This window comes from Diabrotica undecimpunctata, chromosome 8 (genome assembly GCF_040954645.1).
Source record: "Diabrotica undecimpunctata isolate CICGRU chromosome 8, icDiaUnde3, whole genome shotgun sequence".
Lineage (NCBI taxonomy): Eukaryota > Metazoa > Arthropoda > Insecta > Coleoptera > Chrysomelidae > Diabrotica > Diabrotica undecimpunctata.
Genome location: NC_092810.1, coordinates 103,235,987 through 103,261,230, shown reverse-complemented (window position 1 = coordinate 103,261,230; position 25,244 = coordinate 103,235,987). Strand labels below are relative to the sequence as shown.

General features: G+C 34.8%; 1 protein-coding gene across 1 annotated transcript in view; it reads right to left on the bottom strand.

Moving 5' to 3' along the window:
* dpr13 (defective proboscis extension response 13) overlaps nucleotides 1–25,244 on the bottom strand; it is a 258,704-nt gene that overhangs the window by 226,716 nt on the left and 6,744 nt on the right. Inside the window, exon 2 of the mRNA XM_072540668.1 lies at nucleotides 11,277–11,378. Within this exon, the coding sequence (XP_072396769.1) occupies nucleotides 11,277–11,378 (102 nt within the window). The remainder of the gene's footprint in view (nucleotides 1–11,276; nucleotides 11,379–25,244) is intronic.

The following is a 25,244-nucleotide window of genomic DNA, read 5'->3' as shown; positions in this document are numbered from 1 at the left end:
TTAATCTGACTAGCGTGGCTTCCATTGTCACCAGTCCATCTGGTGTTGGTATGTGTTCATGTTCTAAGCCTTTTTTAACTAGTATGGCTGTTCCTCCTGATATCGCTCTGTGGTCAGTTCTGTAGATATCGTAGCCTGGAAATTTGGTTTTCTTCCTTTCCACTAACTTGGTTTCTTGAAGGGCTACGATATCGAGCTCTAATCTGTTGATCATCTCATCTAAGAGGTTGAGTTTTTTGAAAATTCCACCGGAATTCCAGGACCCTATGCGTAGATCCTCCGTACGGTTCGCTAGCATTGTCGGTGTATTTCTCCGAATGCAGTCATCATTTTAGTTGCACGGTCCATCATGGACATCATCTCCATCATCTTCTTATTGTACTCCGTATGAAACGAAGCAATAAGTGTGGCAGCATCATGCATGGTAGGAGCTGCTTCTTCTGTAGTTGTTTTGGCAGCTTGAGCATAGCTGAAGCCCGTTGTTGTTGTTGCTGGTGTGATCGGTTTGCTCGCCGGTTTTACGGGGGCAGGGATCTTCTTCTTGGGAGCTTTGGAGCATCCTCTGTAGTTGGCTGTGTGTGCTTGGTCACAGTTGGCACATTTTGGGGCTGTTTCCTTGCTCTTTTCACAATCATTGCTTAGATGGTTTCCACCACACTTTACGCATCTGGAGACGCAGTGGCAGGCCTTAGAACTATGATAGTAGCCCTGGCAGTTAAAACACTGTAGGGTGTCCTTTGTTGTTTTGAATTCATCTTCAAAACGAACTCTCATGAAGCACAAATTTGTGACTCCGCGTATTTTTTGTATGTCATCCTCTTTGAGGGTGATCAGGAAGAAAGGCAAGATCTGTTTTCCTTCTTTTTTAGAGTACATGTTGCTGACTCTTGTTACGTCAACATTTTTTTCTTTTAGTTCGTTGAGAATTACATCTGTTTTAGTATTTGCAGATAGCCCTTTTAATATGACCCTCTTTAATTTTTCATTGTCAATTGGGTAGGCAATATACTCTACCTTAGGTGTGTGTTCTTCTAGTATTTTGACTACTCCTAGGTAGTCTTCCCTTATTGTCTGATATAATACCTGCTTTTGCCGCTTTTTGCAGGATTGCTTGATGTTCTGCGACCGTCTTTAGGATGATCGCAGGAGGTTTCGGTTTTCTTACGTTAACCTCGGCAGGTTTTTGAGGGGTTTCGTCGTTCTCTTTTTCTACTTGGGTTTCTTTTGGAGTCTCCAAGTTTTTGTGGGCTTTTTGCTCACTTCTTTTTTTCAGATCTTTGGCGGCTTTTGTGAGCGCTTCGTCGTTCCTTTCTTGGATCTTTTGAGTTTGTTTTTCTGCAACACTCAAAGATTTTTTTGGTTTCTCGTTACTGTTTGTAGGTTTCTCAGTAACGGTGCCTTTCTTTGCCTTTTCTTTTTTTTGGACTTTTGTCCATCCTGCTTCGTTTTTCTCCGTTTCTTTTTCCTGTGTTTTCCGTTGTTCTTTCGGCTTTACTGCGCCTCCAGACGTGGAAGGAGTGGCTTTTTCCATCATTTGTGGGGTTTCCTGTGGTTTGTGTATCACCCACATTTCTGCATCTCTTTTCTTTTCTATTTCCATCATTTTTTCATTCCTCTCGGTCAGAGCCATTATATGGCCGACCAATTTCTTAATTTCCTCGTCCTTAGCGTGGTTTTCTTTTCTTAACTCAGTCATTTGAGTTAAGAGGTCTTGTATTTGGGCTTGTGCCTGTTTTTCTCTTTGGCGGCTCTCTTTTTGGAGCTGCCTAATTTGCTCTGTCAGTAAATCTACTGACTTGTAGAGACCGCTGTCGTCCTTCTCTTTTGATTTTTTACTCGCTTCCTCTTCTTCTGAAGAGTCAGCGGTAGCAGGCCTTTGTCGCTTCTTTTTTTTGCCTACCTCCGGCTCGGCATCGTTGCTGGTGGAGATGATGTCCACTTTGGGGTCTTTCATTTCGATGAAGACTAATGGGGGCGGGGCTTCTACGCTTGCTGCGTCAGTCTTGGCGTTCAGTTGTTCGTCTGTCTGAACGTTCAGGGCTTCGTCCGACTGGACGTTCAAGGAGTTGTCCGACTGGACATTTGTTTTGGTCGATTCGGTGGCCGGGCTCAGCTCCTCGTCGGGGGTGACCTCCATGGTGGTTGAGACGCTATCGTCTGTTTCCACCTCGCTGTAATTTTCTTCTTCGTTCGGAATGAACGATTCATCATCTGAGGTATCTTCGATGATCTCGGCTTCAGGGGATAATTTAAAAGTAAATTCGTTGTAAAGTTTTATTGCTGAAGCAACCGTAGGGGTGAGTGACTCGGGATAGTCACCTTCTTCTTTTTCTTGTGATGTCACCTGCGTGACATCACTTTTTTGGGGGGGAATTTCACTCATCTTGCCGTAAGGCAGTGAACATAAGTGTTCGAAACTAAAATTGGAGTTTATTACTCAGAAGACTCTGTTTTTTTCTCTCCGCCAAGCCGCTGCCTGACGGTTTTCCTGGGTGTCGTCCCAGCAACCTCACGGTAGTTCACTCCCTGATTTCTCAGGGAGGGATCCTCTTGAAGTTTCTCTCACCTCAGAGGCAGGGGCCGTTTCTGTCCGACTTAGAATACAAATTACTAAGCCTTACAGTGTCATCCCTGTCGACCCACTGAGATGAACCCGAATTTTTCGTAAACACGAAGCTATCAAAAGCCTCCTACGAGGAGCCCATAAAGGCAACCCCTCGAGGTTTAACTTAATGACAGCCTCGCATCCACTCTTCACTTATTTGGAAAACAAGTGCCTGTGTCACGCACGGTGTCTTACACACCGGGAGCTGAGAAGCTCCGTTGGCAACAGGTCAGTTGTCCCCACCTAAGTACACTTCGCTGACTCGCGTCCGTATCGTCCGACTGCTAGAGCCGAACTACTGATACTGATTACATAGCCTTCAGTATCGGGATGCTTCGATTATATGTGTGGGTCACGTGATGTACATACAGTTAAACAGTTTTCTGTTTGCCGCTGTTCAGTTGTTCAGTTAATCACACATGTTAATGTTGATAACATCACTTACCTCTGTTACGATAGCGAAGCGGGTACAATTGTTAATAGAATAGGACAAAAATGTCAAAGAAGGTTGTGTACTAAGTAATGATGAGGAATTTCTGGAAGTGGAAAATCTAATTCCAGAGAATAAAAGTGAAAGTTGTTCACCAACAGGACAAAAAAATATTCTAGAAGAAGGGAAGTGTTTCGCTTTACTGTAAGAAATGCATGTTAATATCGTAAAAAGCTTATATTAAAGGTAACAAAAGTTGTATGTTTATCTTGGTATTCAAGTGTCAATTTGTAAGATATTGTTAGAGGAAATGGGTTTTAAGATGTATGTCGTATGTTATGGTTATAGCGTTGAGTGAATATAGGCCTAAAGGCGTTACAACTATTCATTTTAATAATTATAAATTATCTTATCTGCACTAAAAACATAACTGTTTTGATTTTTTTTTTGTACGAGGTATGGGGCACACAATTTTTTAATTATGTTTCATATTAAAATTTAGCCCATGAAATATTAGAATATTTATGAACATTTTTGTAGGTACAAAATAATACCTAAATAGTCTAGTAAAAATAATATAACATGAAAGTTATTGTTTTATAGTATCTTTCATTCAAAAAGTTGAGAACTGCCGAATCTAAAAGTTGGTCTATATTTCTGAATATTTTGTACAATGATACTTTACAAAGTAAGGTGCTAAATTAAAATCATCAAAACTTTTTCGAAATCGGTTGTCACATTTATTAAATAAGGTAGCTGTTTTTTGTTAATATGACTACGCAAAATTTGTTAATGAAATTGTAAAAACGCAGAGTTCAGTACTAGGTCTCATCCTCTGGAATGTCCTGTACGACAGGGTGTTGAGGCTACAGAAGCCAAGGGGATGCACTCTTGTAGCTTATGACGATGATCTCGCACTGGTTGCGAAGGCGAGTCAGAAAACGGATATGGCTAATGCGGCTAACACAGTCCTGCGTCGCATCAGTAGGTGTATCACAGAGAACGATTTACAGCTAGCGCCTCAGAAAACTGAGGTGTTAGTTCTCAAAAGGAGCCGGGAAAAATCCTCTCTTCGCTTTACAGTGGAAGATGTGGAGTTTGCACCGGTTAAATCGATTAAGTATCTGGGAGTCTGGTTGTTGGAAGGACTAAGGTTTGGAGTACACATCCAAAAGACAATAGAGAAGGCGAACCGAAATCTGGAGGCGTTGATACGGCTGATGCCAAACATTGGAGGCCCAGGTAGCACCAAAAGAAAGGTATTAAGTGGAGTTTTTCAGTCGGTGGTAACCTACGCTGCCCCCGTGTAGTGCAGCGTACTAAACACTGCGAAATACGCTAAGCCGATGAAGATATCGCAAAGGCGAATGCTCCTCAGGGTATCTAGCGCATAATAGGACAGTTTCAAATGAGGCTCTATATGTCATTGGAGAGGTGAAACCGATCGTTTTGTTGTGCAAAGAGCGAACGAGGGTATATGCGAGGAGCATGGATGTAAATATAGATGAAAATAAGAGAGAAAGAACGATAATAGAGTGGCAGAGAGAATGGGCGAATGATAGCGGAAGGGCAATGTGAACGAAGGAGCTTATTCCCGATCTGAGGCCGTGGTGGGAATGTAAATTCACTAAACTAGACTACTTACTGACGCAGTTTCTGACTGGACATGGTAGTTTTGGCACCTTCACAAATAGAATAGGCAAATCTGCCTTAGCCGACTGTACTGTTTGTGGGGTACCGGACGCTCCCGCCCACATTTTTAACTGCCAGAGATGGACAAATGAGAGGGGAGATTTTGAGAGGCTAATGGGTTTCGGGCTGGACAAAAGAAACGTTGTAAACATAATGTTGAGAGAAGAGAAAGAATGGAGAGAAGTACATTGTCTGATTTCTGAGGTGATAAAGAAAAAGAAGCAGGAACACAGAGGAGGAAATTGAGCCAGGTATCTGAAATTTATGGTTATGAAATTTATGGTTAATATTATTTATTTGTTTATGGCCTAACGTCTGAAACATTTTTTAATTTACGGTAACAGGTATGGTTATTTATAAATTTTTAGTTTTTTATTTTAGTTGTTCAATGAGTGTCAAGACCTTCTCTCTGGTACGGTCGGTAAGGTTTTAGCCGGAACACTTTTAATCCGGCACTACCCTGGTGTCTTCTGGCCTAGTATCCTACTCGGCCGAAAGATGCCTTGTTCCGTGACGTCCAAACGTCCAAAAAATATTTTCCCCACCGTTGCCTGTCAGAATTCAGTGGATACCTTCTTAGGCTCTTACTGGAATCTGGCAATACGGCAATTAAGAAAAAATTTTAAAAACGTGGATGTTAATTAGTTTTTAATAGGTTGTGCTGATATCAAAGGAACTTTTTGTAAAAAATTTATTTAAATTAGCTAAGTAAGTGTGTAGAATTGTATATTAAATTATTATTGGTTTTTTTTCAGACTTCTCTATCTCTCAGACGATAGTGTAGCAGATCCAGATTATGTTTTCCTGAAAATTTCATGAACCATTCAGTCGAAAACCTGCAAAATGACGACAGCAATCTGATACGGAAAATATTCCAGTTTTGCAAACTCTAACCAGTGGAATTGATACAAAAGGAAAAGGTCGAACACGAAGAGAAAGAGAAGAATGTAAAAGACTTAGAAATGCAGAAGAGAGCTATACTATAGAAAAAGGTAAAACTAAACCCAAAAGATTATCAAAAAACTTATTTGCTTGTAGGCTAAAATGTGCTGGAAGGTTCAGTGAAGCCGAAAGGGCTACATGTTTTAATGGTTACTGGAAGATAGTGAGTAGGGTACATATCGAAGGGCTATGTATATATCGGGGTTAGTTTCAATTTTGTTTGACAGAGAGTGTTGTTGTACATACAAACTGATCATTAATAAAGAAGCATAACGAACCTGCAAAGAATGTTTTTGTAGAAGATTAGAAGAGTTTAAAGGATTTATCAATGTACTTGTCCAAAAGAAGAAATTTTCTTCAACCGGAATAATAGAATCCGTTCAAAGGGGTGTAGGTCCTCCTGCCAATAAAAAAAGTATAGACGATATAACTTTAGCCAAAAAACATATTTTATTTTTTCCTAGTTACGAAAGCTATTACTGTAGAAAATCCACAAATAAAAAATATTTATGTCCCAATCTTTCTGTAGCAAAAATGTATAGGTTATAGAAAGAAACTTGCTTACAGCCGTTTTTTTTAAAACCATACTCAATTTTTTTTCACGATTTAAAACTGTCTTTTAAAAAAACATCAAAAGACACGAGTCACACGTCGTGATATAATAACGATGCAGATGAAGTTAGCTGAGGAAAACGGAGATTTAAAAATTCAATTAGCTGAGAATCATTTGCAGGCTGAAAAGGCTTATTCTGCAAAACGCGCCAGTAAAGCAAGAGCTCAAGAAGATTCCTCGTTTCGGGCTTATGCGTTTGACCTCCAACAGTGTCTACCCACACCACTTTTACAAACCTCAATAAGCCTTTTACAAGAGGCAGCTTTGGACCTTTAATTTAACAGTTCACGACTTATCAATGGATGAAGCTACGTGTTACATGTGGGATGAGACAATTGGAGCACGTGGTGCAAATCAAATCGCATCCTGTCTGTGGCACTTTTGTTTAAATTATCTTCCACCAATTGTCAAAGAAATTACATTCTTTTCAGATACTTGAGGTGGGTAAAATAAAAATAACATCGTGGCAATCATGTTTATATTTTTATTAGATAAGCACCCAACTTTAGAAATTATTAATCACAAATTTCTCCTTAGTGGTCATAGTCACATGGAATGTGACTCTGATCACGCCATTATTGAAAAAACTAAAAAAAAACCCAAATGAAAATTAACCATCTTCATGATTGGATTTAACTGGTTAGATCATCCAAGATAAAAAACCCATTTAAAGTTGTTCATATGAATTTAAACGATTTTTATAACTTTGCTGAGTTTGGCTTAAGAAAAGGACCTTTTACAATTGGAAGAAAGGATGTTGATGGAAATAAGTTTTTATGGCAACTAGTTAAATAGCTGCAATATTAAAACTCCATTGGCGAAATTCATTTTAAAGATAATCTCGAAGATAATACCCGCTTTAATTGGCTTACTTTAAAAAAAAAGAGGAGAACCTACACACTCCTTTCACTTAAACGTAATAACGAAAGAACCTTTACCAATAAACAAAGAAAAGAAAAAAAAACTTCTGAATATTTTGCATCTAATAGATCCTTTGTTCCACGACTTCTAGTTAAATATAAAAACAACTGAAGCCAAATCAACAGATCCCGATATTGACGAAAGAGATCCAGATGATATCGATAATGATAATACAGATGAAGACAGCATTAATTAATAGCAAAAACGATTATGTTTTTTAATTTTATGTGTATGTGACAAAAAAGACTGTTTTTTTATTTAAATTACAATTTATTTTATGTTTATTTTATTTTCGTTTCTGTTAGTTTCTGAAATAAATATTCCAAACCGAAGGGCATGTTTTATTTGGCTAAAAAGTTACTCTATTTGATCAGATTAATTTGAATCAAAGTAAGTTGCTTATGATAAATAAGTTGATAAGTAATAGGTGAACAATATGACAAGTCTGAGTTATATAAAATAACCAAAATAAATGCCACTTTTTTCCAGATTTGGAAAAATCGACTAAAATTACTTATATTTACGACACTAAACTAAAAAAAGTTAATAATCTTTTTTACACCTAATTGTCAAAAATTAAAATCAATACCCTGAAATACTGTGTTTTTAGACATGTCAACATATTCACGCCAGTCACAGAATTATTCGTGAAGCAAACTGTCTTAATTTTTTATATGGCATCTGTTACTTTGTCCTTTTGTAGTTCTTTGTTCTTTGTATTTCTGCATGCATCGTTTCATTGGAATTTGGGATACACGAATTTTGGTTAATAGTCTATTTTTATCAGGTTGAGGTTTATGTTATTCAATAAAATCGAAGCAGGAGAGGGGGACTCCAGAGGAGTGGAATATATCATACATGTCTTCCAATTTCAAAAAAAAACAAAAGGTCGCCAAATAACTATAGAGGAATCAGTGTAATGCCTTCAATAGTAGGAATCTTTTCCACGGTAATAAAAGAAAAAATAGAACAACGCATGGATTATTATGGCGAAGAACAAGCTGAGTTCCAAAAATCCAAATCGTGTCCAGAAAATTCATTATCATGAGACAGGTGATAAAAAAGAACAAAGAAAAAAACATTGAAACACATATGACCTGTCTCGTACTAAAAAAAGCATATGATAGCGTGCCCACGAAACAACTATGGAAAGCAATGAGAAAAATGCACGTTAGAGAGAAATTGGTGAATATAACACCAAGACTATATAAAAAAAACAGAGGTGCAAATAAAGTTAGGCAATAAAATAACAAAAACAATCACCACAACAAAAGGCCTCAAACAGGCTGTGGTCTATACTTTATATATATATATATATATATATATATATATATATATATATATATATATATATATATATATATATATATATATATATATATATATATATTATATTTAACCGATTTCATCTCTCTGTTGTCCCATTCTCCATCGTTTAGGCCTCTCTTACTCATGGCGTCGTCTACCTCGTCCCTCCAGATTCTTCGGGGTCGTCCTCTTTTCCTCCTTTCTATGGGGATCAATTCGGTTATTCTCTTTATCCATCTGCTGTCGCTAGTTCTTTTTACATGTCCATACCACTTTAGTCTTTTTTGTTTTATATATGTTAGTATGTCTGATTCTATTAATGTTCTTTGCTTTATTTCGTCACTACTTCTCCTATTCATTCTTGTTACTCTGCAGCATCTTCGCAGGCAATCCATCTCTGTTACTTCTATCTTACTGCTGTTTTTCTTGTTTATAATCCAATTTTCAGCCCAATATGTCATAATACTTAAAACTAATGTTTTATAAATCTGTGTTTTTGTCTTCATATTTAGGTGTCTATCCCACCATACTGAGTTAAGTTGTCAGATTGCTGTTCTTGTTTGTCCTAATCTTTGCTTAATTTCTTCCTCTATTGTTGCCTTTTACGTGATTATAAACCCCAAGTATTTGAATTTATCCTTTTATTTGATTGTTAGGTTGACGTCAATCTGTAGATATTCTATGTCTTCTTCACTTGTAGATAGGTACTCTGTTTTCGCGAGGTTAATATCTAGCCAGCCTTGGTATATTCTTCTTGTAGTTTCTTCAGAATGTAACTGAACTCATTTTGGTTTGTGCAATCACTACTTGATCGTCTGCAAAGCTTAACGTATATATATATATATATATATATATATATATATATATATATATATATATATATATATATATATATATATATATATATATATATATATATATATATATATATATATATATATTCGTTTCGAACCGGTACTCCCATACCTTCGCATTTTCGTTTCCATGTAGTCAAGGCTTTCTTTAAGTATATTTTGAATAGGATTGGAGATGTTAAACAACCCTACAGGAGCCTCTTTGTTGTGGTGAAATCTCCTATGATTCTTGTTTCCATTTTAATGGACACTTTATTTTCTTTATACAGAGCTTTTGTAGCTTCTATAAGTTCCATCTATATTTCTATATAGTTCCGTCTATAATTTGAACATTGCCACCCATAGCTCTGACCTTAATACATAGTCATACGCCTTGTTAAGGTTCACAAATGTCAAATGTATATTCCTATTTTTTCTTTTTTCTTTACCAACAATTGTTCCAGTGTGTATATGTGGTCTATGCTTGATCTCCCTGCCTGCTTGATCCTTCCCGATTCTGCCTTTTATCGATTACTCTATCTTTTCTTGCAGTATATTTCCATATAATCTTTTTATTAATGATATTACGCTTATTTCTCTGTAGTTTTTGCATCGTTTTCTATCTCTTTTCTGAAATATTGATGTCATATATATATGCCTCCGTCCATTCTTTTGGGAGCTGTTCTCCATTTATCTGAAATATCCATTTTATCATTCGGTGTTATTTTTTTGAGCCGTACTTTATAAGCTCAGGTGAGATTCCTTTAGGTCCCGGTGCTTTCTTATTTTTAATTGCCTTTATGGCCGTTGTCATTTCCCTATCTGTTATTTCTATTTCTTGTTGTGGAGATCTGCTTCGTCTTCGCCTGTTTTTTTCCAATGAATGATGGTCTTTGTTCTGTTAACAGTTCCTTGTAATAGCCCTTTCATTCTTTATCCTGTATATTTTCCAATGTATTTTTTTTTCTTTTGAGTTTTTTTTCAATCCTTTCAGTACTTTCCATGACCCCGAAATTCTTGTACCTCCTATGTATGTTTCAATATTTAAGCAGGTTCTTTCCTATTCTTCATTCTTTTGTTCTGTTATTTGTTTTTCACTTCCCTATCTTTTTCTCTATATTCTTTATAAACTTCATCTTTGTTTGTAGTCAGCCATTTTCTCAGCAAAAAAAAACTTTTTAATATATAATTACATTACATTATATTATATATATATATATATATATATATATATATATATATATATATATATGTATATATATATATATATATATATATATATATATATATACATAAATATATATAAATTGTTTTGCTTTTCTTTCGGAAATATTGAATCATTTGAAAAGAATAGTTATCTCGAGTTCCACCAATTTGTACGAAGATGTCTGACTACACCCATTTAAAGAAATCGAATCATGTTGGTTTTAACAGAATCTGTTACTACGTTAGTCCCTTTTTTATAATAATTTACGGTTGTCATTAAAAAACGTTAATAATCAAACACAATTTTAAAAGCAACTCAAAGATTATTTACTGTATAAATGTTTTTTACTTCGTAGAGAAATATTTGCACGAGTCGACTGGTTAGTTACAGATGTAATGATATATTTATATTTGCCCTGTATTTTCGTATATGTGTATATATTTTATATATTTTATTTTTTGTGACTTGCCTTTATACCTGTATGGTTCAAAAGGTCATTAAATTATATTATAATTATATACAAATATGTCATTGCTGTATATGTTCAAATGTTAACTGTCCTTTTTATACGGAGAACAAAAACCTACTCGCTTTCGCGAATTCAAACCCATATCACTTTACATAAAAATATTTTACTCTGAATATTATTTCGCTGGGATCAGGTTTTCGTTTTGTGAAATATTTACGGATATTACCTTGCTTTTAAATAATTTAGTGGCTCTTACCTCCGAATGCTGTAAGTGTATGGCTTGAAACCGGTCGTCACTGCTGTAAGTTGTTAAACCTACTGTGAGCAGATGATAATCTTTCCTTCTTATCCAGGACACCTAAAATAGAGTAAAGTTTAAAACATCTCTTAGGAGTAAAACAGAAGCTATTTAAATTACTTTGTTCAATCTAAAACCCTTAAGTTTTATAGTAAATTCTTGACTATAAATGAGGAAATTTTCTCTATCTTTCAGAATAAACATACTATACAAGACACGTTATAACTACTGGCACATAGACTAGAATTTCGTTTTTTGTAGGTGTAAACTATTAAATGTTCTTATTGAAATAGATACAATGTAATAATTAATATTTATTAAGTTTTTTGGTAAAAATTTCACTGTATATTAATTTTTATCAAAAACAGTACAGAGACAAAGGACGTAACTTTCGTCATTTTGATTAAAAGTTTTTATTGCTCCAAGACTCAGAAATCAATTGTTTCTGAGACACAGAGTTTAAAAGTGTCGGTTTTTAGTCCATTTAAATAATATATATTTAAATAATATATAGAGTGTTATTTTAATATATTAAAAAACAAAAATTATGGCAGTCGTGATATGAAAATTATATATAATTTATATTGGAATCAAACTGCCAAGGTAAGAGTTGACAACCAATACACCCAAAATATAAAAATACAGACATGAGTCTGTCCCCACTACTTTTCAATGTCTACAGTGAAGCGGTATTTCAAAAAGCGCTCTCAGACTCAATAGAAGGTATATCTATCAATGGAGAAGTTTTGAATAACTTACGTTTTGCAGGCGATACACTAATAATGACGGATAACAACAATGATTTACAGAACGTAATGCAACGCCTTAATGAACGCTGTCATGAGTACGGACTGAAGATAAATTTAAAGAAAACTAAATGCATGATCATGACTAAATCTGCAAATGTGCAAATATCCAATTGACTATAGAAGATAATGCAATTGAGAGTGTTAATAACTATGAATACTTAGAAACATGGATAACATCAGATTTAGACCAAACCAAAGAAATTAGGACACGCATTGAAATAGCACGTGCATCATTCATTAAACTTAAAAAGTTTCTTTGTTGTCGGGATATAAGGTTAGAACTACGCCTGAGAATATTATTCGATGTTACGTGTTCTCTACTCTTCTTTATGGCTTGGAAGCGTGGACACTAAAACAAGTCCATCTGAATAAGTTGACCGCCTTTGAATTTTGGTGTTACAGAAGAATCCTACGAATATCATGGATTCAAAGAATGTCAAACGTGGAAGTAACTAGAAGTATAAGAAATGAGGCGGAAATAATATTAACTATCAAAAGACGAAAACTTGAGTACTTATGATATGTGATAAGAGGGCAAAAATACGCATAATTACAACTTATTATGGAAGGCAAAATCCGAGAAAAGCGAAATGTGGGAAGACGAAGAATATCCTGGCTTAAGAACTTAAGGGAATGGTTTGAATGCAGTAGTGCAGAACTTTTTAGAGCGGCAGTCAACAGAGTCCGCACAGCCATGATGATTTCCAACCTTCGATAGAAGATGGAACTTAAAGAAGAAGAAGATGGAGTATTATTAAATGTGCAATGAATGTAAATGAAGTGCATTAAACGACAGGGGTTCATTCTCCATGAAAAATAATGTCTATTTGCTATATCAACGTACTTTTGTAAATGATTCGTTTTCTGACGTTAAACAAATAAAATGACCATTTTTTTGTTGCTCAGAAATCTGTTGAAATATGCTAATGAAATTTGATAGGTTTAATATGTAGTTATTTCAAATTTTTTGACATAAAATAAAAAATTTTATATTTATCATTGGTGCACATACCCCCATACTCCCTTTTTTATTTTGTCACAGCGTTAGAATTCAATTTCTCTGTTGTTCAACTTTTGCAGCGGGAGTGTAATAAACTCAAAATATAAGAAAACCTCAAATGCAAAAATTTAAAGGACTTAAATCCGGCCGTTGAGCAGGCAAGTGTTCCGTACCTTCCGTTCCATCCAACGATTTGGAAATACTGTGTCTAAGTGATAACGTACATTAATGCTAAAATGGGCTGGTGAATCATCATGCATTTTGTCTCAGTTGTAGAGGAATTTCTTAATAATAAACGAAAAAATAATTAGTAACTCTTCCTGTAGGAACCGAAAGTAAGATTTACCTGTTAGTCGTTGTGGGACTGTATTAATAAATATGTATGTGTTAGGACGAGGTTCCGTTTGGTTCTTAATTAATTAAACTCATAATAAAATGTATTTAAATTCATTATATTATTTTATTGATTTGCATATAGTACCAAGCGTTAACTGAACTTAAATTTAAACAATACTACACTCTATCTCTAATTAGCCTTCTTCGGTCAATCTTTGGACACAGGCCTACCCAATCCTTTTCCATTCTTCTCTGTCTGTCGCTACAGTCATCCACCTAGCGGATGGTTAGCGGGTAGGAACTCCCTTTGATAGTCCTACCAGGGAAAGTGAATCAGTCCCTGCCCTCCGCAGATTCTAGGAGTTTTTTGACCCGGGAAACTAGTACCTGCTTAGGGTTCCTTGTCCAGGGTCACGGATAAAGACCACAACGGTATCCATGGCGGAGAAGAACATCTTCGGTACGGTGTGTATGGAGGAAGTGGCACCCCCGATTTTAGGGTTAGTATAAAATTAAATGTAGCGTCTGATCCAGAGTGGACGGCTACAAACAGCGTCTGACCCAGAATGGGCGGCTGATATCTAACTCACCAACCCGCCTGGCAAGTGTGGTGTTTTAATTGCCCTTACACCCCCTACTTTTATCATGGCGAATAATAAAACAAAAGGAAATGGTCCCCAGGTGGGTAAGAAAATTTCTGAATCCCACACCTCAAAGAATCTCGCGAAATCTGGGGGAGGCAATAATTCACTTTTGATAAATAAAAAACAAAATACTACACTAATTATACACAATACCGAGCTACGCTAATGTTGTGAAACAATATTCTACTTATGATTAATGTTTATGATATTGCTAATACTGCTAGTAAGCAGTTGTGATTCTCCAATGTCAATAGGTTAAAATCACAAAAGTAGAAATCCGAAGATTTTGTATTGACGAAACCAAAATCCAGATTTTTGCTTTAATCTGTGCCTTCTAAGAATTGCAAGGCAATACAGACGATGCTACGAAAACTGTAAAGAGAGAAAATCAGGAATCTAAAAATTGCATTCCACAACATATTTCCTCATCTAAGCAAAAATCCTTGGCGAATTGGTTTCTTGTACTCATAAAGAGTAATATCGAAATAAAAGAAAGACAGTTAAGGTTTGATTTCACGTGTAGTACCTCTGTATATTCGCTTATACGTGAAATCAAGTCTTAACTGTTTTTCTTTTAGTAGTTTACTTTGGGTTTACTTAGTTCATTGATTCTTTAAGCTTTAAACATTTGTGTACATTAAACATTATAATCAATAATCTTAAGAAGCTTAAAGAATCAATGAACTCAGTAAACTCAAACTAACAAAACTAAAATTATTTATGTTATACAGGGTGCCCAGAAACTCTCCTGACAAACGAAGATTGGAGAATACTCAGATAATTTTAAGACAATTTAACCCAATTCACCTAGTCCGAAAATGATTTCTAAGGGAGCTAGAGCTCTTTGAAGATAGCTGTTTGTAATTAAATTTTTTTTAATACCTCCAGAACACTTCTATTTAGAAAAACGAAAACTTGTACGATTATTTATTCTCCGGAGTTAAATGGATTTTGTTTATTGTTATTTTCTAATACCGGTCATAGGCGTCCGTTTTGGGTAGGTCAATGGTTATTTTAACGCATATTTTTTTTTGTTTTTATCTTTTAAGCATTTGTGATATTAGCATTTTAGATTTTCAGGTATTCTTGTACTAAAAGTTACTCTTATTTTAAGTCGATAAGATACACCGTTTTCGAGAAAAATCAATTTGAAAATTTTTCGTTTTTTCCTCATGAAAGTTAAATCAATATTTTTTGCATTAGTTGGCTTTCAAATGTCAACAGAAGTATAACCTAGGTTTTTCATTATCAAATTGTTGCCAGTGCGTGAAGTTTCTCTTTTAGTTTTTAATTTGTGGCATTTAAACACAACAATTTCAATTCAATAAAAATGGTTGCCTCTAATGAGGAGTAGGCTTATATGCATGTAGTTTATTTCAACATGAGGTGTAACGCTCTAGCAGTAACGTAGATACGCTGAAAAATTTCCCGATTAAGAGAATCAAGATCAGTGGTCCCAAAAAACTATGAAACGGGGCGACATAATGATGTAACGGCAGCACAGAAAGATGTTATTTAGTTGAAGAAAATTTAGAAATTAGTGTTCGAAGACGCTAATGGCTACATGACAGCTGTCTGGTCAACTTTAGCAGGAACGTACGAGAATTTCTTGATAATAACTTCAAAAGCCACTAGATTGGAAGGGGTGGTCCAGTTGCTTAGCCAGCAAGGTTGCCGGATTTGAATCCTTGCGATTATTGTATTTGAGAATATATAAAAGAGACTAACAGTCATTATATTGTGCATTTATTGTTACTACCTACATTTGATACTTGTGTTTTTTGTGTTACTCTTAGTTTCGTTCCATCGTAATAAATACTTTGTTTTTAAAAACCTTTAACCTTTCAGCGATAACGTGACATGATGGTACATAGAGTATAACGTCGGACTAGCAGTCTGCAAATCTAGAAAAGGTCCAAAAAACAAATGATTTCAGAAAAACGGTCTGAGAACTGGCCGATTCTTTAAATTATAATTAAATTAGACAAAAAAAACATTTACACACAAATTTATTATAATTTGTATTTAAACTAATGCTTTGAAAATAAAAGTTAACAGATATATCTTTTTCTCATTTTAAGTAGTATAAAACACAAAAACACTAATTAAACAAATAAAAAACAAACAAATGTTTAAGCTGCGTAAAGTAGATACATGAATGAATTTATAACTTGAAAATAAATCAATCTTCGCTGCTGTATTCGAAAATACTATCTTATAGGCAGTCGGAGCAAATGCATTTTGCGTGTTCTAAGCATACAAACTTTAGGCATTTTTGACAGGTATATCTGGTTGGCCTATTTTTTTGTCTACTACAGTAAAAACAACGACCTCGACAATTAGGTTGTGGATTTAGGGCTGGAACAATTTCTTCTTCAATATGGCAAATTTCTTTTATTCTTGACCTAATTGATCTAGGAATACATTTATTCAAACATCGACGTTGTAAATGATCGTTTACTAGTTCCATACCAAGAGCTTCTAGAAAATGTCTTCTATGCGTTTTATCTATCTCATTACATTTATATGTGTTTATTACAAATGAATTGATACCAGCTATATTCATTGCAGAATAAAAAATGACCATAGGCCATCGGCGAGTGGCTCGAGCGCAATTGTTGGCGGCACACATTTTATCAACTACATCTACTCATCCTTTGGATTTATTATAGTCAATAATGATTTCTGGCTTGCCCGTTAATTCGTCTAGCAAATCGTCGTGGTGCATCGTTGAGAGTAAAATAACGTTTTTGTTTTTTCTGGGTATATATGACACAATCGTACATTTTTCTCTAAAACCAAACATACCTGTTTTTTCTGGTCTCTTCTTCTTCTTCTGGTTCCTATCCGTTTCGGATGTTGGAAATCATATTGGCAATCATGACCTTGCTCGCTGCGGCTCGAAACAGCTTCGTTGAGGTTTTCTTAAACCATGTTCTTAAATTCCACAGCCATGATATTCTCCTTCTACCGGGTCTCCTATTTTATGCGTTTGATCGTAAACACAATCTCTGGTTCCTTCTTCATTTTTTCTAGAACTTCCTTGTTCGTGATCCTTGCTGTCCATGATATTCTCAGCATTCTTCTATAAAGCCACATCTGGTCTCTTAGGATCAGTAAATTGAAGTGATAGCTCTCTTTTGTTTTTTCTTATAGTGCCTATTATAGTCAGATGATGTTCGTTCAAAAGAAGATCGGCCAAGCTGAGGCTCGTAAAAATTTTTTCCATTGTTACATTTCTGTGAGAACCAGATATAGGACTGCAGAGGCGAGGAACGAGGGAAATATTGCTCGTATCAACTTTATATGGGCCAGGTGGCTGTTGGCCAACGTACACCTCTAGATTTGCGGTATAAGGAAACTTTGCGTCTACTAATGTGTATATTTTTATGCCGTATTTATTAGGTTTATTGGGCATATATACCCTAAAGCCACACCTGCCACAAAAAGCTTCCAGTTTTTCGTCTACCGTTGTATATGCTGATAATGAAAAATGTTTAGGTAAATTTGAATTAAACGAATCGAAGAATTCTCTTACAGCTGCCAATTTGTCATATTTTTGCCTCTCTAATCGTGTTCGTTTATCATTAAAACGGATGTGTCTGAGCAAAAACTTGAACCGTGCAAGGGACATTGTCAATCTAAAAATCTCTGGTGGGGAGCCGTTTGTCCTAAAGAGATCTTCTGCATTTCTGTGGTTATTTTTGGTTACCCCAGCTATATATAAAAGACCCAATAGTGCCCTAAGTTCTAAAATATCTGTTTTCTTTGCAAATTTATTACTGAGATTGTAACAACACAGTTCAATAAAGATATTCGTATTGTCTACAATGGTTTGCAAAATCTCTTCAGTAAAAAAACAACTCCAAATCTTTGATGCGCTTTTCATATCTCGTACTTCCCTAGTTACTCCAGAAATTTTTACCTTAATTAAATTGTCACTGCGAGTTTGTATTAGGCGGTTTCCTACATGTTTCTTCCATTTAGTGGTTCCATCCTTACCGATGAAATGCGGCACTCTTTGTGAAACATCCAAGACTTCTGAGGTTGGCTCTTCAATTTCTTCTTCCATATCGGTGTTGTGGTCCTGGATCTCTTCGAAATCTCCTTCTAAACTAGCATCGTCATCGTCAGGTTCAACTTCTGATTCAGAATCAGAGAGAAATTCCGCATGAAGCTTTTCAAGATATTTTTGAATAAAATCCTTTATAAAAGGTATATAAAAAACCCAGTTGGGCTATGTTGCATTGACAAAACGTTTTCGGAATAAATATTCCATCATCAGTGTCCTAAAATAGTATTTAACCACTTAATTAAAAAGAACATGAAAAGATTTAAGTTTTGACTAAGGTTAATGTAAAAGTGTGGTTAATACTTACAAATTAATACATGGATGTAGCCACTAAATATGTGGGTAAAAACCCTTTAAAAATTATTAAATAAGATTTGATCTACATTATGTCTAATTTACATTTAAGATGTTAAAGTTACCGTTGGATAGGTAACAGGGCGACATATGACTCTACATTAGTTGCGAGTCCTGAGACGGTATGTCTACGAGGACTTTGTCAAAGCAACTGATTGAAATGACAATTTTGGCAGGTTAAGACGGAAGTTATGACAGAGCAGTCAGTGTAACTGTATATGTCTATTTAAGACAGAAGCCAACGTTGTTTAAAAATTGTGAAAGTTGAAATAAAATGAAATTATAACAGTATCAACCATCAATGTTATTTTTTAAATTATGTATGTGAAATGAAATTGTGGTGAGAAAATTATGTGATTATAGTTAGGCAACCAACTATACAGTGTCGAGTGGTGTGATGAAAAGATTCTTATATAAGGCCCTTTATGTTTTAATAACATTTGGTACCTGGAAAATGGAAACTAGACACTGGTGGAAAGTTGGATTCTTGAAAAATTATTGGAATTGATATATTTAATATGTCAGGATGTTGTTCAAAGAATGAAATAAAACTATTATGATATAAAGTTCATGTAAAAATTAACTTACAACTCAATTATATTAGGCCCTGTATGTCAAAAAACAACATTTGGTACCTGGAAAATGTAAAACTTCTTGAGTTGTAAGTTCATGAATATGAATATCTGATTGGATGTTGACAAACTGAATGAAGTAGTTATATTTTGTGTGTTGACTAGTATGAAATGGACAAAATTTGATGGTTGAAAGTGGTTTAGTAATATATTGGTCGTAAAGTACTTAACTTATAACTTGAGAAAAAGCCCTATCTGTTATAAAGCAACACTAGGTATATAGGAAGATAAAAGATTAAGTTATAAGTTGGTGAGTTGAATGAACTATTGGTTATATTGGAACACCAATGTAATCAAATGACTCAGTAATCAAAAATGCTAAAATGTTAAAGACAAAAAGTTATGCCTTAAAATAATCGTTGACCTACCCAAAACGGACGCCTATGAATGGCACTAGAAATTTACAGTTAATGGAATATATTCAACTATAAAGGATAAATAATTGTACCAGTTTTCATTTTTCTAAATAGAAGCGTTCTGGAGGTCCCTTAGGAAGCATTTTCGGACTAGGTAAATTGGATTAAATTGTCTTAAAATTATCTGAGGAATCTACGGTTTTCGTTTGTCAGGAGAGTTTTTGGACACCCTGTACTGTAAAATTTTTAACGTTTAATACTTAAGGGTTAACGACACTACTATAGGAGGAAATATGGACCGATTATGTAACGATTAATTACCTCAAGCTATATATTTACCGAAAACTGATGCTGAAGATGCTGAAACAATGAAGAGCGGGAAAAGCCCTGGACCTGATATGCTTCCTATAGAAATCCTAAAAATTCTAGATGAGAAGCACATTGATGTTTTAGTGACACTTTTGAACCAAATTTATAGTTCAGGCGTATTACCCAAAGAGTGGTTGACATCTATTTTTATTTGTCTCCCTAAAAAGAAAAACGCAAGAGAATGCAGCGATTACCGCACCATTAGCTTAATGTCTCATACGCTAAAGTTACTACTTAAAGTCATCCATAACCGAATATATCACAAACTGGACATAGACGTTAATAATACACAATTTGGTTTCCGCAAAGGCCTAGGAACACGTGAAGCTCTTTTTTCACTTAATATACTAATACAAAGATGCCTGGACGTCAATCAAGATATATACGCATGTTTTATTGACTATAATAAAGCATTCGATAAAGTACGACATGAACATTTAATGAATGTCCTGAAATCAAAGAAGATTGACTACAACGACCTCAGGATCATATCAAATTTATACTATAAACAGCGAGCAAAAGTACGTGTTAACGAACAGCTGTCAGAAGAAATTGAAATTAGATGTGGAGTAAGACAGGGATGCGTATTGTCGCCAATTCTTTTCAACGCCTACTCCGAAAAAGTCCTGAAAAAAGCTCTTGAGGGTGAAACAGCTGGAATAAAGGTAAATGGAGTTCCCATTAACAACATTAGATATGCGGACGACACTGTGATTTTAGCCGAAAACATTGAAGATCTTCAGAGACTGGTGACCAGATTAGCAGAGTATGGAAAAGAGTATGGTCTAACAATGAATGTCAAGAAGACGAAATTTATGAGAATATCGAAAACTCAAAGAAATAACGAGAGTCTTCTAATAAACGAAACCAACGTCGAACAAGTGGACAAATATGCATACCTGGGAACAATGATTAACTCCACAAATGATTACAATCAGGAGATAAAAATAAGAATAGAAAAGGCTAGAGCAAATTTCAACAAAATGAGAAGAGTTCTATGTACCAGGGATTTAAAACTGGAACTAAGAGTTAGGTTGGCGAGGTGCTATGTTTTTTCGACCTTATTTTATGGAATGGAATCTTGGACCTTGAATGCTACATCAACGAAAAAACTGGAATCATTTGAGCTGTGGGTGTACAGAAGAATTCTGAAAATATCATGGACAGAACACGTCACAAACAAAGAGGTTCTGAGAAGGATGAACAAAGAAATGGAAATTTTAAATTCAATAAAAACAAAAAAATTGGAATATCTCGGACATATTACACGTGGAGAGAAATACACCTTGCTCCAACTGATCATGCAGGGAAAGATCCAAGGAAAGAGAAGCATAGGGAGGCGTAGAATGTCATGGCTGCGCAACCTGAGAGAGTGGTACGGATGTACATCAAATGAACTTTTCAGAGCAGCCGTCTCGAAAGTTCGAATAGCTATGATGATTGCCGACCTCCACCGCGGAGATGGCACTTGAAGAAGAAGAAGATGCTGAAGATAAGTTTCAAAGATTTTATGTGGATTTTCCAAAACTAGCCCCGTTAGTATATTGTCATAAAACGCCATTTAGAAAATTAGGATTTTGAACGATGTCTGTTCTTTATTTACAATTCTTGAATGTTCTTTAAGAATTTTTAATACAATAAAGTTTCTAACATTCGATATGTTAGCAATTTTTCGTATTTGCATTAGGTGACTACGCAATTAAGTCGAGAACTAGCTCTACTAGGTGCGTAGCTTGTACTTCTCGAGAGCATCCGCAGTCAGCAGTTTGTTTCTTAAACTTAAATTAAAGGAAAGCATTCATGAACATGAAAACATTTTTTTCAAGATCAGACCTTAGTCTGCAGCTTAGAATCCGAATGATCAGATGTTTCGTTTTTTCTGCCTACTGTATGGCTGTGAAAGTTAGACAATGGACTCTGAAATAGAAAAAAGAATAGATGCCTTTGAGATGTATATATACAGACAAATGTTGAGAATTCCATGGGTACAAAGAGTTACTAATGTTGAGGTACCTCGTTGCAGGTGTAAACAAAAAGAATTACTAAGAATAATCAAAGAGAGGAAAATGTAATACTTGGATTATGTGTTGAGAGGCGAAAGATATGAATTACTTCAAGTTATACTGGAAGGAAAAGTACAGGGCAAAACATCAGTAGGAAGACGCCAGAACTCGGGGCTGAAAGACCTAAGGATATTATTCGACCGCTCATCCGCAGAAATCTTTCGCGCAGTAGTTTCCAAAACTACAGTTGCCATTTGGATCGCCAACTTTTGAAAGGAGACGGCGCCATGAGAAGAAGAAGAAATAAAATAACTTATAACTCTTCACACTAGCCTACTAGCACTAATAGCCAATGGGTTAAAGAAATTATAAATACAGATTAAGATACTTTTTTTTTGTATAGAAACAGAGTCTCATATGAAAAAAATTGAGGATAGATTTTTGGTCACATATATAGCAACGACTTTAAAAATGATGTTTAATTTAAAATATATTAGTGGCGTACTATTTTTTAGTTAAAAAATTGAGACTCTTACCCATATGTGAGGTAATGATGAATATATAATTCTTAATTGTATGTTTAAACATTGAATTCATTATCTTTTAAAACTTACCAAATTTCATTTGCATATCTTAGCCATTTTAAGAGCATAAATAAATAAATCGTTAGTTTGTAAGAAAAATTTTAACTTCCTGCATCTCATAAAAGTATTTGTGGACATATGTTTATATAACAAACTGTCATTATTTTTCGTGCAGAATTAGCTCCTTAGTACACTTATTTACTAACATTCTGTATATTATTTAAGTAAACAAATTATTCAAATGGACTAAAAACCGATCATTTGGAGCTCTGTTACTCATAAACAATTTATTTCTGAGCCTTAGGACAATAAAAACTTTTAATCAATATGACCAAGGCTACGTCTTTACAAGGTGTCAGTTAATTTATCAAAGTTTTGTCAGCATAAAAAGAAGAAAACGAGAGTATTTGGGTCACATAACCAGAGGAGAAAAATATGAGCTGCTGAGAATTATTATGAAAGGAAGGATCCAAGGAAGAAGAAGCATAGGAAGAAGACGGATCTCCTGGCTGAGGAACCTTAGAGAATGGTTTACTGTAGTTCACTACAACTTTTCAGAGCAGCAGCCAACAAAGTGACCATAGCCGTTATGATATCCAACCTCCGATAGGAGATGGAACTTTAAGAAGAAGAAGTTAATTTATCTAAAACCACTTTTATATAAGAAAAGTGCCTGGGTCCTTTAGATAGGTTGTATAACTTTATTTAAAATTTTGTGTTTTGTTACTACGATAGTTTTCAGTGATTTTGATTAAAAAATAATTCTACATGGAGACATTATTTCTACGTAATAGTGGTACTTTTGTTTAACAATCCATCCCACGGGTGGGGTCCATCAGTACAAGTATAAATGAAATTTGCTTAATTTTTTAAATTTTTTTTGTATTTTTTTCCTAGACTCTGTGTACCTTTTAATGGTACTGATTAGTACACTTTGGCATAATTTGGTAAAATTGTATGAATCCCTCCAATCGCTACCTGCAAAAGTATCCTGGCAGACCCCACCCGTGGGTGGACGTTTCTTGTTTTGTGCTAAGGCTTGGCTAATATTGCAACTATAAATGCATTTATTATATACTGAGATCCAATAATACGAATGCGGAATTTCGGTCTTCTCGTCGATTGTTTCTGAAGTCTTTAGGAATTGCGTTAGTCCAGAAAAATATGAAAATAAGAGCGCTAAATATGCGTATACTGAGAACATCACGGTTACTTGCTGCAAAATTTTCTGGAATTGAGCAAACGACGAGGGATGTCACAGCCCCCGGGAAAACGGGGATGGTGTAAGTATTGTAAAAAAAGAAAAACTAGGTATTTTTGCCAATCGTGCAAAAACTGGTTATCTGTGGAACATATAAAAGCATGTTGTGCCGATTGTATAGAAACAAAATTAGCATTATTTAACCCCCTCTATTTTCTGTTTCCAATTTTAATTTTGGGTATTTAGTTTTTACTTGTATTCTTGTAACTATATAGAGTAATAATATTGTCTTATTTTATATATTTTTTTTTGTATATTGCCGTTCATGACTTTTTTAGTAAAGTCTTGTAAAAAAATAATGGTGTTGGTTATTTCGTAGTAAACTATACCAATACATATTAATGCACATATTATATGTACATTTAGGTAGTATAACGTTACATCAGTAAGTGTCCTTAAAAATATTAAAAACAAAATTTTTTATTGAGAAAAACCATGTTTAAAATTGCTCCCGTGGAAAGAAGGGTTAAACAACATAATTTTCACCATTTTCGGGAAAACGCATTTAAATAGTTGACATAAATATTTTCGCTGTCAGTCTAGCCTACTGTTTTTTAAGCTATTTTTGCTTTTTTAATTGAATTCTCATGTCACAATTTTATTCTTTAAATGAAGAAATGTAGGGTTAGATTTGTGTATGTATATAGCATTTTTGCGGTAGCTCATCAGCCACATTCTATCGCAAAACTGTTTCAAATTTATTTTACCGTTTAGATGAAACAAGGTTATGTAACAGTAAAAATCTAGATGGGTGACCAAAATAAATAACACCCAACCATTAAAGAGACGAAATTTTGGTTGAAGAACGGGGTTTTTTTAATTCAAACCCATCTTTGGCCCAGAAACAATTTAATGAAAAATAAATCTAAAAATAAGTCATCATCATTAATCGCATTACAACTCTTCCTGCCGCGTCTTTGCTGCGTTTACTATTGTCTTCGATTTTTGTCGGTCCTACGCCCGTTTCGCAGATTCTGTCTGACTGCATCTTTTTTGTTTTTTCTAGGCAGTCCTACAAATATTCCCTAATTGATTATAAGGCAAATGTCATTAATGTCTAGTATTGACCTTTATACATCTCACTAGATTTTCCGTTCCGAAAAGAGCAAGACTAACTCATTGTTATGTGTGCGCCTCCAATCGGTTGTCTCGCTATCTCTGCAATGGCCAAATGATACTCGAAAGATTTGACATTTCCACAACAGTAATTTGTTTACTTCTTTTTATTGGCGTCCTTGTTTTGCTTCCATATGCGACTGCTGGTCGTATTATGGTTTGGTGTATCTAGATTTTTGCACATTGTGAGATAAGTTTTGACCTTATTAGATGTTGCGTTGCAAAAGAGGATCTGTTTATTGCCAGTACTCGCTTTTCATATATATATATATATATATATATATATATATATATATATATATATATATATATATATATATATATATATATATATATATATATATGTTCAGGGATTCTGCAGTATTCACTGACTTCCCTCGCTCAACCGTT